This window comes from Prinia subflava, chromosome 1, assembly GCF_021018805.1.
Source record: "Prinia subflava isolate CZ2003 ecotype Zambia chromosome 1, Cam_Psub_1.2, whole genome shotgun sequence".
Lineage (NCBI taxonomy): Eukaryota > Metazoa > Chordata > Aves > Passeriformes > Cisticolidae > Prinia > Prinia subflava.
The window spans coordinates 84028645-84043254 of record NC_086247.1 but is presented as its reverse complement, the minus strand read 5'-3'; the positions used below and the strand labels follow the sequence as shown (position 1 = coordinate 84043254).

The window sequence follows — 14610 nt, the reverse complement described above, 5'->3', positions numbered from 1 at the left end:
CTCCAACTTTATTTTGTTTTCAAAAATAAAATTACATATTTTACTGAGCCTGCAGATCTACAACCACAGAGTCCCCACTGCTTTTCAAAGAGCAGTGAGATTCTGGAACAGCAGCTTCCAGTACCATTGCAAACACTAAGGTGAGCAAAACCACTTTTTGGCAAAGAGGCTGTAAAGGTCCGCTCACACAGACCAGGCTTGGGCTTCAGCAGAGCAATGCTTGACCAGTAATAGTCAAATCAGCACCACAAAGAAGCTTCACAGATGTACTTTTTTAAGCATTCCCATGGAGCAGAGAGACCTCAAAGAGACACCTAGAAGATGGAAGAGTACAGTATTTTGCATGCAGGCTTGAAGAGTTCTGTATTGCTTTTGTACTGTTTATCTTGTAGTATTTTAATAGTATTTAACTTCAGAGGCAAACAGCATGCTAAATTTTGGCAGGAATACATCTACAGACTATTACTGTGCAATCATGGAAAGAATTACATTGACATCAAAACCACAATTATTTAGCTGTATGAAATCCAGACAGTATAGCCAGAAATTTCAGCTTTCAAAACCAAACCTGCTCCACAGTAATGTTTACACTCTTAGAAAGGATATCACGGCTAAAAAAGGCAAGGACAACAATCAGCAGCCAAAGATATAGTGTCTGTTTCTTATCCTTTCAACAGAGAAATCTCATTTAAGAGGAAGCTATGGGTCAGCACCAGTATCATTGATGAAGCCACCCACTGCTAATGCATCTGAATAGATTCTTCACTGACTAAGCAAATGCTAAGGAAAAAAAAAATAAACAAAATAACCACACTCCTGACAGCAGGCCAGTAGTTTGACAAGTAGCAACGTTAACAGTCAGATATTGCTACCCAGTTCCAGAATAGCACCAGTAGAAGTCTACAGGAAGACTTAGAGTCACAGTCAGAAGGAAGTGCAGCATATCAAACTAGAAACACAAAACTCAGGAAAAAAGGAGAGGGGAAAGTACATATAGGAGCAGTTAGAATTATTTTCTTCTTGACTTTGGGTTTTGTTTTCTGTAAGACATGTATACCAATCTATATGCCTTGGGAAAGGCTTATTTCCATTCCTAAAGTGGCAAATGTCTTCAAGGTACTTTTGGCACAGGTTCAGACAATCTAGGATACACACAAAAGAACCATCTACTGTATTCTAAATTGGGGATTGGGAGTTTAAGGCTTCCTTTGCAGTATAGTGACATGCTACCTCAGAGTACCTCTGAATACACAGGAACAGTTACCACTTACCTGAGGCATATTCAAGAGGCACCTCTTTAATCGCTGTGCAGGTGTCAGACGTGCAGCAGAAACAAGGCATCTTCTGATGGAGGCAGTACGACTGACACTGGAGAAGGCTTCAGCACTTTGTTAGTCTTCAGTACAACTTTTTATACTATTCTTCTTATATGCATTACACCTGTGTGCCCTCTCTACCCTTCTGTGATTGGTCAGTACACCTCAGCACTCCACGTTTCATTACCTTCAATACTGTTCACCTGCCCTACACAGTTGTAGCCTATCAGGGATGAGGCTGGGCCGCAGCCCCCATTCCCAATCACCACAAACTGTGTGCCTCCAATCTTCTCATTACACAAAAAGCACTCAACTAGACACTTAACATGGTATAATTTTTTCCTTCTGCATTAGAATTCACCACACAGGCTGTAGGAATTCTCCTTTGAGAAGAACTTCCAAGCAGCAGTAAATTGGTCAAATGACAGCTGAAGCAAAACCCTGCAGAAACATTTCCTAAAATTTAACTATATCTTGCTAGATTTAGTGGTTAGCCAGATTTTTCTAGAACAAGCATATTTTTTCCTGCTATTGCAAAGGGGTTCAAGTCTGGCAAATGCAGCACAAGCTAGTTTATCTACCTGGACAGTCTTTGCAAAAGGCCAAGATCTATGGCACTCCACATCCAAGGCAAGCATATCTATGCAGCTGACATACCATACCTGTTGGACCAGTGTGCTTAGCTGAGCATTGTAATGAAATAGCTGACAATATCACAAGTAACTTTGACTGCACAATGCAAATGTAGCATTATTCATCAAAATGGAGTAGTCACAGGGTACACAGGATCTAACGCCCTTCAATGGCACTGATCACTGAACTAATTGCAACCATACCACAGTCAATAGATGTGTTTTTTAGACTTAATTTGCTTACCGTCAGATGACACTAAGTTCCAAGGAAAAGTTCATGTTTCCCATTAGATTAAAAAAAAAATAAAAATGAGACTTTAACAAGAAATACTCCTGAAGAAGGAAGCCTTCCTTGGGTATACTGATTTGTGTGTATTTGTGACTAAATTAAAATTGTTACAACATTCAAGTTCCATATGAGGAAGTTCAGTTGCTTAACACATGTGAAAAGCACAGGTGACAAAAGATAAGCCAGTTCAGATCAATTCGTTTGGCAGGCTTTACAAAAGCCTCATTGTGGATTTAGGTTGTAAAGCTGGTGAACACCCTCAAAAGGAACAAGCCGTAAGGACTTTGCAGTAATAGAAACAGGAAACTGGAGAGAATTCCACTCTTTCACCTCACCTCCTACGGTTTTGCTTAACTGAAAAACTTGGACATAACTGCATCCCCCAGATCACATACATATGACCCAAAGAAATTCCTTAGCTGAGGTTCTGAAAAAACGATCAGTGTATTTATATGAAAAAGGCAGGAGGTGACAAAAATATTTAAGAGAAAGAAAATCTTTTTATTTTGCTCACTTGGCTAAAAAGCAACCCAAGTAGCAAGAAGAGATTTAGAGCAAGAGAGAACACCTGTGAAGAGGAAGCTGGACATCGACCACACTGCCGCCTTGCTCTTGTGCTGTCATCCACCCAGCCCTTCAAGGAAGCTGTGCTTTCCAAAATAAGCCTGAGTTGTGCTGCGACAGCTTCAGAGAAACTGAGCTGACAAGCTTGTAAGAACAGTCACTTAATCAGGACTCTATTCCAGACCCAGAAGTCTGAAGAAGTTGGGATAAGGTTGCTAGGAACTGCCAAGAGAAAGAAAGCACCTCCTGCCTCCCAAACTGAATGAAAGCACAGGTAAGTTCAAAGAAACCCAGCCTTGGTACTCCTCAAAGACAAGGTATGAGCAACAGGAAGCACCACTAGGATGAACACCAGTATCACAACTGCACTGAAAAGCCTTTTATTCAACCTTTTATTTATTATTTATAAGGACCACAGTGGTAGCTTTTGATGTGTTTCTCACATAGGCCATCAGCAGGTTGAAGTACTCCATTTTTCCTTGCCCTTCTGCATAGCTATCTATTTTCTAAGAAACCGACTCCCTTGTGCAGAAACCTCAACAGACAAAAGGATCTGAAAGAGATAATCAGAGGGGAAAAAAAAAGACCAAAATTTAGTGGCAGAAGATCAAGTCACAGGGAAAAGATTTTTACAAGAGTTCTCTATTCAGACTGGATTGGCTGTAGATACATAAAAGAGAGGAGGCTTCGGCTCTTTAAAACTCTAGGAAATAAAGAAATACAGGTTCTGTCTATGCCAGCAGTCACCAGTCTCAATTAAATTTAAAAATCTCCAAACAATTAAAGATTAAAGACGCTGCATGCTGCTGGCAACAGGGTATTCTGTTCTCCTGGACTGTCAGTCCAGGCAGTAGTGGCAAATAGCCCCCTAATCACAGCATCAGAAAATGTCATGAGAAATGTTGCCTGGAGAAAGTCATCTTCCCAAACCCTGTTTCATTACCATGTGTAGATCTGTTTCATACCTCAGCACCATTAACATGAACTGCAGCATCTTCTCTTTCCTGAGATACTTTCAGTATTTTATCTACGTTCACAGCAGGTACACATTACAGTATACAGTACCTTATGATTCACTTGCTGTTCTCAACGTTTTTGGATCCACATCCTGCATACCTCATGTTCAAACACAGGAATCACACTGCCTGCACTGGTCCTCAAACTGAAAGCCTGCTAGCTGAGCCAGGCTACCAGAACTTCCCTCTCCAGTACACAACTAAAGAACAGACTTCACTGGCAGTCACAAACACTGAGCAAAGCTGCACAAAGGTGGAAAGAAAAAAAGGAAGTTAATACATCAAGGCACACATGAGCTAATCCTATATCAGCAATATCTTTTGTTGTGAATATCTTCTAGATAACTTATGTTCAAATGCCATCACTAACTGCATTATTCTGAAAGTCAGTGGACTACAGATGGGCTCCCCCAAGCAGGCACAGAGAGCAACCAAAGTCCTGGACTCCCAGTTTTAGAAAAAGACAAAAGCCCTGTCAATCTGGTGCTGAGTATAAAACCATACGAAAGAGTAAAGCATTGAACCATGTATTTACAAATGGCTATAAATGCAGAAGTTGAATTAGTCTATCTAGTAGCCCTCCTTTCTCCAAAAGGGAGTCAAGGCAATCAAAATTCAAGCATCTGTGGTTCAGAAATAGGATCTGAATAAGATCTTTGGTTTCAGAAAATATTCTAGTCTCCCATTTCAGTATTTGTTATACTACTTTATACTGAGTAAAATACCTTTTCCTCAAGAGTTTTGGATGACAATCAATAGCAGCACCTCTTATTTATATCCTTTAAAAGGAAAATACCTGGAATTATATTTTAAGAAAGCTTAAGTTTCATGCCAGAGTCACTATTCATTTGCTGCAAATTATTTTCAACAAGTCCCTTATGCCATCTTGTCACAAACTGCAGGTGTTCCAATCCTGTGAAAATGCTCATAATATCATACAATCTTAAATTGAAAGGGATTTTTGTGCAGTTCAAGATCCTGCTGAAGACAGAGTTAACAAGCGCAGGTTGCCTAGGGCTGTGTCCAGTTTGGTTTGGGTACCTCCAGGGACAGACACTCAACTTCTATAGGCAGTTTCTTCTGGTCTTTGACACTCTCATCATTTAAAACAAAACAATCCAGTAAAAACCACCCTAAAACAACACATACCTGCCCAAGTTTAAAAGAAGTTTCTTGCACTTAAGTTTGTGGCCAAATTGAGTGTTCCTACATCTCTGCATCCTCAGACTATGATAAGGATATTCAATGCATGTGAAATCCTCACTCAACACAACTCTTGGCTACTTAAGAGACAGAAACTGAAATAGAGTACTTGACTTCAACCAAGACAATATTTGTTTAAATGAACAGGAAGCAATACTAATATTTAGCTTTACTCAGAAACCAAGACTATTTGTTTTAATGAGAAGGCAGCAATGCTAATATTTACCTTTAGGCAGTTTCAGCAAAGATTATCCTCCTATTTCAATGTGAAAAAACCAATCCCTTCGATTTTATCCTTCTCCCGGCAAACCAACATTCTGTCTCTGGTACAACAGGCTATAATGTTTCTCTACATCTGTTTTTCAGATATATACACCTTCTCCAGTGACACAGATTCCCACTTCACCATTTGATCACAATACTGAAAGAAGCTTTCAAAAACATTGTTCAACTGTTTCCTCTACAACTCTTCTCCATGTAAAATTTATTTTATTTTAGCCACAGAGTATTAAAGAGTTTTTTAGTATGTGACTCTATACCAGCTACTCATTTCAGGGTTTTTTTTTAATACTAAGCAATGACTCAGGTTCTGTTATTACTGTACTTTGCCCCACTGAGTCTGTCTTGCTCAGTTTCATCTCAACAGCCAAATTTTAAAAAACCAAACAACTTGAGTTCAATTTACAACAGCAAATCTTGCCTTCTCAGTATCTTTCCCCCTCTCTTGACACAGTTAACACTTTCAAACTGTGAAGTGTAACTGTGGCATGAAACTTGCAAGTACACATGTACAAGGGTTTGGTGTGTTAGAGGAATAGCAAAGGCAGTGAGCAACTGAACTTCCCATACCAAAGAGAGAGGCAGACCCCAAGCTTTACGCTCTCTTCAGGCTTGGTTGGAAGTTCTGAGGTTGCTGCCTCAAGTTTTGCCAAATGGAAGCTGTATTTGACAGAGCTGCAGGCAAAGAAGCAGAGGCTGAGGCTGATATTGCTGCTGTAAGAACTCTCACAAGGCAGAGACACAACTGCTCCCTTCATCTACAGTTTGCAGTAGCCTCAGGGCATGTACTGACACTGAGCTCTAATGCATTGCTTCCTACAAAACTGAGCTTTGAAGCGCCTGCTGAGCTATCTTGGTCTACCTTACTGCACCAGATTCAGACAGATATTATTTACTGCTCATAATCCAGGGGCCAAGTGGGAAAAGTAGAAACATCAACATATAACCTCATAGCTAGGCTCAGACATTTTTTCTTGGTACTTCTCCAAGAGGTCAAATATCTGAATATTTCTACAAGTATCAGTATAAGAAAGTCAATCTGACTGACTGCAGTGCAATCAGACAATCTAAATAGATATTTAAATGCAATTTTAACAGATACTTAGTTACAAGATCTAGAAAACAATGCCTTAAAAATGTACTGCTTTAGTAGCTTCCTGATATAAGCAACAAGCCATGTTTGCACATCTAAAATTACATTGTTAATACTACTAGAATTTGATTCAAAACTCCCATTTTTACAGAGTAACTCTTCAAGTTACCAAGGTCTGAAAAGTCCAGCATGTTCATTTTGCATTGTGAAAACACTCTTAAAGCAAGTCATGTTCAAGCTGTTAGAGATTTTTTAAAGAAGTATTTTCATTTAAACACACACAACAGGCCTGTTTAATTTAAAATACTTCTCTTTAAACGAAGAAAAAAGTGCTATGCATTACTCACAACTAGTCTGCCAGCGGACCAATACCTACGTAACACTTCAGAAATGTTTCATCCATCTAACCACAGCAACTGCCTCACCCTGGAAGTCATTTTAGCAAAACAGTGAAATGTGGTTCATCCCACTGCTGTGGTATGAGAAAGATAAGAAAAACCTCAATACTGCAAAAGGAGTATATAACACCGCTGCCTACATGCTTGAAGTCTCTTATCAGCAACGCAAGTGGTACAATGATACTGATTTCACCATAACTCCAAGGGCAAATGCAGAACTGGTAGAGGTTGATATATCTGCTTTGATTTAATAGAAACTAAGGTTCAGCCCTTGGAGCCAGAATGTCATTTAAGCCCTGATCATACAATTATAAAATTTGCTCTCCTTTGTGGCTTCACCATGCATACAGCAAATTCCTCCTGTTATTTGGCCAAAGGTCAAACTCACCTTCCTATCAGTAACACATTCACCCTTGCAGATACCTGTCCTCTAAATGTCCTCTATCTAGAAGACAAGCAAGTCACCAGAACTGATTTCATTAACTGGTGCAGTTAAGCTGCCAAATGGCATGTGCCTCCACTCTCTCACTAAACAGAAAAACTTGTGCAGACAGCCCATCTTTCTCTGGCATTCTGTAAATTCTCATCACCCCCATTAAAAGTCCCTTAATCAGAAGTTTCAGTTGTGCCATACCTCTATGTTATGTTTCTGTCAAAAGCTGCATCATCAGTCAAATGCTCCATTATCAAAGTATAATTCTATCTGAGCTCAACTCTTTCCCCATCGTAGAAAGAAAACCTCAATTTTTGTCAGTGGAAAAGATGAACAATCCACATGTTCACAGAAGTTCTGAAAAATAATGAATTCTCTCTTTTGAACACTATGATTAAGCACACTTGCTCTGGCATCATCTCAACTCAGGAAGGGCTGCTACTGTTCAAGCAGGGCTTGAGGGTACTCTAACAATAAAAGCCCTACTGCACAACTGCTCAAAACTGTCATGGTCCACATCCAGCTCAGTACTTATCTTTCACCTACCCTTATGTGCCAGGCCCTACAGGACATTACTTCAGCAAACACTCTCAGAGTACAGTGGCCACACACAAACAAAAGCAGTTCCTTATACAATACAACTGTGCCAGCTCACTTTTTGCTGTAGTTGAAAGGGCACAGTTTAAGTAAGGGGAGTTTACCACCCAATTCTGTTCTACACCACCTTCAGTCTAAAGAGATCCAAGCCTTTATCTCCCACTTTGAAAGAGCATCAGTTAAAGGAAGAATGTCAATCAACCAACACTCTTTTAACACAGTTAAAATAATTGCCTGCAAAAGACAAAGCCTAAGGTCTAGCTTCCACTTCAGCGTATTTGTCCATTTTACACATAGCAACTAAGATTAAAAACATATTGTTCTGTTTCTTCAGGGACAGGGAGATGCAAGTCTGCTTTTCTCACACAAGAAACAAAATCCAAGTCTCTCATTTCCACATGAGGTCTCTTCAAATAGGGATAAGGAGCAAGTAGTATGGTGACTTCCTGTAAAATTCATCTAAGAAAATAGATGGACCAGGAATCCTGGCAGCAGATCTCAAAATTATGGAGAACTTCCTAGCTCTGGTTCTCCACATGATAAATATTCCTGTCAAAAGTTAAGCTAAGAAGGAAGAGCTGCTTTGAAAACAGACTAATATAGAGAACACAGTACTGAAAGAATCATGGTGTTGTAGCTACAGGCCTCTAACTTACTATCTTTGATGAAGAGAAACGTACTTCTGCCAAAAACCTGGAAGACTTTCCACACAGCACCAAAGGAGTCCTTGGGAAAGCTCTGACTGTGCTCTTGCTAGAAATGAACATCAAGCAAAGGCGTTAGTACACAGAGATCATCAGTTTTATCTCTTCTCAGACATAGTTACATCTCCTGGTCAGACAGCCACTCGGAGGGCTCTCCCCAGCCTGCTGTTGGCAGACAGCTTCTAAGCCATGGGAAGAACGTGGACCAAAAATTGTGCCAAGAACACACAAGAGCAGGCATAATGAGGCCAAACACAAGCAGCAGGTGAGTGCTCAAAGCACAGTGCAGGTTCCCTCAGACAGTAGATGAAAAGCTAGTCTCTGGATTTACTCCCTCACAAAGAACCCACTGGTTCTTCCACTATAAAAGGAAAAGAGAGACAGCATTGACTGTCTCAGAGTAAAAGAGCAACATGTTTGTTTTGACACACACTTTTTCACAGTGCTCATGGACTTCTCAACAATCCACACCAGTACCTTGCAGTGGATCTGCAAGCATACCAGGATAAGTCACAGTCAAAGGGGAAGAAGTTCTTCCATGTATGAAGCCGTCACTGACTAAAATGCAAGCCATAAAGAAAAAATGCTGTTCCACTGGGATTCCAAACTGAGCCTTAATGGCTACTACACATTACTTACTTAAAAAGTTATACCTATCACAGGAGATACACCCTCCAAGAAACAGAACTCATTCAGTACCAGCATGTTCTTGGAGATAAGCAACGTGCAAAGAGAGCAAATTTTTCCAGGTAGTGGGAGGTATCTACATTGCAAATAAGATGTTCCTCAAATATGAGTAAGCATGTCCAGGACAACTTTTCATTTAGCACCCACTTGCCAGCAAAGACAGAGCAATGCAGATATCTGTGTTTACAAACAGTCCAACCAACTATCCCAGCTGCCTACTGGAAGTGTAGCAACACAAGCCACAAACTGCACATATCAACCCTCCTACACACCTCACCAGGTTAAAACTCACCACCATTATATCTTTTTTCATCATGCAGAAGTTGCTCCAAAGGAAATTGTGATTTCTGTCTCTTTCCACGCCATCTTTCTCCTGCACCTTCTGCTCAAAGCACCAGGACTCTGAGAGCATCATTATCCCTATGAGTAATATAGCCAAAAAAATTGGAGACTGCAATGAACATACACGAATACAAAATAAGCGGCCTGGGGAAACACTTTTGTCATCCATTCAGGTTTCAGTATAAAGCAGGTACTGACTGCAAATGCATGGCTGCCCAGTGTGTCACAGTGACAAGTGACAAACACCCTTTCTGAGTGACACGCCTGCTCAGGTCGCAACCAACGCTGGCTGCCTCACCCCTGCACCGGTACTTTCCCCACTGCAGACCTTCAGGATGAAGAATCCCAACACTGGCTCCTTGCACTGCCTTTCCTAGGTGCGGCTCCTTTCTCAGCGATGCTCACTTCACACCTCATCTCTGTACAGGTTTAGCTGATTTCTCAGGAATTCCTGGTACTATAAGACAGTCCAGACACGAGACATAAAAGCACTGCACCCACCTCATCCACACCAGCTGAAGAACACCACAGACCCCCGGGGCAGACAAGCCCTACCCACGAGGCGGTCTGTCCGCCTCTGGCCCAGCCGGGGGCTGTCACAGGGAGCTCCAGCCCGGCGCGGAACCGGCGGCACCATCGCTGAAAGGAAGCGGGCACCGGGCTAGGAACGCACCCGCAGGGACGCGCTCCGGGCGGGAGCGAAGGCGCCGTGCAGACCCGCGCCGAACCCCGCACCGCCCCTCTGCCATGCCCGGCCCCATGCCCGCGGGCGCCTCGGGGCGGGTCCTTCCCATCCCATCCCCTCTCCCTCGAACGGGGGGAGCCCCCGCCGTTACCTGCCCGGTGATGCCGGTGATCAGAGCCACCTTCCTGCCGTTCATCTCCTCGCCGTCGTCTCCCGGTGCGGCGGCGGCGCAGCCACCCGCCTCCTCCGCCGCGGGCTGTGCCATCCTCCCGGGCTGTGCCATCCTGGGGCGGGCGCGTCCCAGGTGCGGAGGTATCCCGGGGCGGAGGCGCGGCCGCCGGGGCGAGGCTCCCGGCGCTGGGGGCGGGCACGGAGGGGAGGATGCCTGCCGGCACCGGGGTTACCTGCGCTGCCCCGGCCGCCGCGACATTTCCGCGCTCGCCGCCCGCCCGCGCTCCCGCCCCGCCCCGCGGGGGCCGCAGGTGCAGCCCCCCTCAGGCGCGCTCCCGCCGCGCGCCCCAGGAGCGCGCCCCGCGCTCGGCACCGCTCCCACCGCCCGCTCGGCCCCGCAGCCAATCAGGAGCCCCGGAGCTGCCCTAAAGGGGCCGGAGACGCGCCGGGACCGAAAGCTGGCGCGGTGATTGGCTGAGAGCAGGCGGCGAGGGGCGTGGCCGAAGGGGGAGGGAGAGGAAGAGGAGGAGGAGGAAGAAGAAGAGGAGGAGGAGCGGGGCCGCGCGACTTCCTGAGCGCGTGTCGGGCGGCGGGATGCGCCGGCGGCGCCTCGGGAGGGCAGCGCGGCCGCGCACAGCGCCCCCCGCGGCGCGGAGGACTCACCGAGGTACCGTGCTGGCGGTCCCGCTCTGGAAACGCTTGGTCATAAACGGACCAGAGGTTTCTGAAAAAGGGATTTACAACACGTATTCTTCTTCTGATGAGGCAGTGGACCTGCACGGCTTTTACCGAGGCGGCAGGTCGCTCTATGTACAAGGAAGAAGGTGCCTGCTCGGGATTTGCTGCAGAATTCCGTGAAGGATTTCGCATCAGTTCCCTCATTGCATGTTTGGATGATGGAGCTTTTGCATATGCAGATGGCCATCATACTGTTAATATTTCTACTATTATGCTGCATGATCAAAAAATTTTCAATATCATTGAAAATCCATAATATATTAAAAAACCCCGTGATAAAACGGAGTCAAGGAGCATCCTGCCCTTCAAATGGAATTGTACTCTCAAATTGTGAACACTTTCTTGCATGCTGCTCCCCACTTTCTGGGTTTAAATTCCCTTCTTGCAGCCTCACAGTCTGCAGTGCCATGGATAATTTGTATTATGTCATAGTTATTTAGTTGCAGGATGTCATCCCACTTTTACCATTTCTGCCTCCTGTTTCTGAAGCCTTTTCTCGACAAGCACATGTAGTTTTATCAAGTTGGCAACATTGGCTACTACTTGTGCAAAATCACTTCATCCACTGAGTGCTTGCTTTATGGATGTACAGTCTCAGATTCAGAGAGGAGGGACACCACAAGTGAGTGCCACCTTCTCAGTTTTAAAATGACACAGGAGGAATAAAAGGATATCAAGAGTTCTGAGTTTCAGAATTTCATATACCAGAAATAAGGCACAAAGCCTTATTTGAAAACCTAAGATTTGAGATGAGAGGGAGTTAGGAGCAAATTTCCTTTCTTTGCTTATTTACGTACATCATTCACTCTCCTGTTAGATTTGAGCTGCATAAAACAGTGCGCGAGCTACAGCCTTAAGAATTGTCCTTTATGTGGCCAGATAAGGTTGCCATTTCTAGCTTTCCCTGGCAGTCCATTCATTGGCTTGCCTTCTTTCTTCTTCTGCTCAAAAAACTGGTGAGTCCAGCTGACAGAGAAAGTCCTGGAACCATGATAGAGGAGCCTCCATCCCTGGGACCTGCATGTGCAGCTAAGAGCCTTCTTTTAGTTACTTTGTCCAAACAGAATTTTTCCTACATGAGTTATCCAGTATCCCACAAGAACTATTTTTCAGATGCAGCATTTTCCTTGACTTCTTGTTATTGCCAAAAACACTCCACTGAGGGGAGAAACTGGTTCATGCCTTTCGTAAATTGTCTGATTAATCAGGTACATCAGTTGACTGAATACCTTTTGCTTTGGTTTTGCTCTCAGGTGACAGACACCTCCTGCTCTTCCTCTATTCAGAGCAGTAGATCTCCTTGCTGCTCAGTGGCTGCACTCCTGAGTGATTCAGAACAGAAGGCTCTGCAATCTGTGTGTCACTTTTGTAAGGGAGCATCCCAGCCAGACTTAGCTGAGAACACTTTAGCAGGGTTCAAACTTGGACTTTCGGTCAATCGTAATACTAGAAGCAGGCAAGTGAAACCAGACAGGGTGTAGCCCAGTTCAGGTTCCAGCTGACTGAAGCTAAAAAAAAAGAAAAGAAAAAAAAAAAAACCCACCACCAAAAAGCCCCCTTTAACTTGTTTAAATTTCTGTCCCATTTATAAGTCTGGCAGTAGTAGTTGCAGACACAGTTAGCCAGCTACCATAATCCTGCTAGGTCTGCCCCTGGCATGCACATGCACATTCCAGGTTTAATGCACAAAGACTGTTCTGTCACCAAAATCTTCCAAAGTACATTTACAGAAGAGACTGAAGGCTCAGTTGTGGCCCAGGTACTAGATTTTACCTAAGTTGCTCTGGTGTTGACAGCAATTTATGTCAGACTGCAGCTGAAAACTGGACCAGCAGCCCCCAGGGACTCCAGGATTAATATTCACTCTGAGTGCTAGGCTGCACTGATGTCTCCCTGCTGCCTCCAGCACCTGTACCATGGCATGTGCTCCTTACTTAGAGACATGTCTGCCCGCACCGTGATCACTTTCTCACACGTCTGTGTGGACCCAGCTCTGGATTCTAAAACTGGCAAGGCCCCACGGAAAGAGGAGACAGCAGACTGATGCACATCTGCACCTCCAGCCCCCTTGGATCCCTGGAACAGGAGATGCTTGTGTGAGCATGGGTGTTCAGTAAAGGTTTTGTGCCCTGCAAGGTAATGGTCTGACAAAGTCTGAGGAGACACGAAGAACAGCATGTGCAGCATTACTTTTAAAGCTCCCACCCCAAGAAGTGGGAGGAAAGAGAGAGGACAGATGTGAAGAAATTTACTTGGTACTGGTGGATAAAAACTGGTATCGCAGGGAAAGAAAGGTGATAGCATAGCTAATTGAGGTCCAGCTAGTTAAACCAGGAAATAATGTAAAGTGAGCAAAGATGAAGCAGAGAGGGAAAACTGAAGAGAAAATAAATGTCATTGAGAGTAAGGAAGAAAGGGGTATTAGGAGAAAAGTATTGAAGAGTATTAGATTGCAAAAAACAGCACCTTAAATGTTAAGGGAAAGTGAAAAGGGAAGAGAACTTCTATGCACTAAAATCTTATTACACATAAATACCACATATATTTCACTCCCGATGATCTCAATATTTAAATATGGATGTGACCACATTCCCTATGAAATTTGGAAACCTATGTGTAGTTTAAGAATGTCTTGTGAATCAGTTGTAAGTTCTTGCAGGAAATAAGTGGCCTTACTTCAGAAGTAAACTTCTTCAGAACTAAGAAATAGCTGATTTAAAATGCTGGTTTTATTCACTGCAGGACAAAGGTATCCCTAATTTTATTACAATAATAGCATCACTCATGCTAGGGCTGTGGTAAAAGTCGACACCGTACCACTGCACTCTATTCTGTACAGGAGTTAGAAGTTGTCATTGACTGAGTGGAGACCTCTTTCTCTGAGTCATTCAGTGCTACAAAGGGGAAAACTGACTATTTCTGTTTTTTTGGGGGTTCTTCTGAATGATCCTCATCCAATAGTTTAAGCAACTTCTGCATTATAGTGCTGTGAACTCAATTAAAGCAGTGTCCAGGGATCACAAAAGAATGCTGACTACAATGCATTTTACTTTTCTTATCTGCATCTACCAAATACTTTGGATCCTGTCCCCAGCTGTGAAGTCCACGGTGGCATCTAGAGGTTGTTCAAAAATCCTGCAGGGCTGGTTGGGGACTGCAGAAACAGAGCCAGTGGAGGATGGGTTGCTCATCCAAGTGCACTGCCCTTTCTGAGCAGGTTGCATCCAAGTGCACTGCTCTTTTCTATTTTGGCTTATGCAGGCAGGCAGACAAGGTAGGCTTGTCTGCCTGCCATGCTAAAGTACTGTAGAAATAGCTTCTTTTTCTGCTTCGCTGTTTTAAAGTGATGGCAGTAAATAGTTGTATTCATTGACTTCACAGAGCTAGGGAGCTGTGGAAAGCATAGGTTAAAGGAGGGAAGGGTGAGACCAGGAGAAATCCATCACAATGGAAAGTGCAGATG

At 43.7% G+C, this 14610-nt stretch overlaps 1 protein-coding gene and 1 long non-coding RNA gene across 2 annotated transcripts in view; both read right to left on the bottom strand.

Annotated features, from left to right (window-relative positions):
* GMDS (GDP-mannose 4,6-dehydratase) overlaps positions 1–10828 on the bottom strand; it is a 407005-nt gene extending 396177 nt beyond the window's left edge. Inside the window, exon 1 of the mRNA XM_063401307.1 lies at positions 10390–10828. Within this exon, the coding sequence (XP_063257377.1) occupies positions 10390–10521 (132 nt within the window). The 5' untranslated portion in view covers positions 10522–10828. The remainder of the gene's footprint in view (positions 1–10389) is intronic.
* Positions 2280–10183, bottom strand: LOC134552589 (uncharacterized). The gene is made up of 5 exons (XR_010080903.1): positions 10055–10183; positions 9504–9631; positions 8477–8573; positions 3867–4060; positions 2280–3354 (listed from the first exon to the last, which is right to left on the bottom strand). It is a non-coding gene; the product is annotated as an uncharacterized LOC134552589 (long non-coding RNA).
* Positions 10829–14610: the final 3782 nt, after the last annotated feature.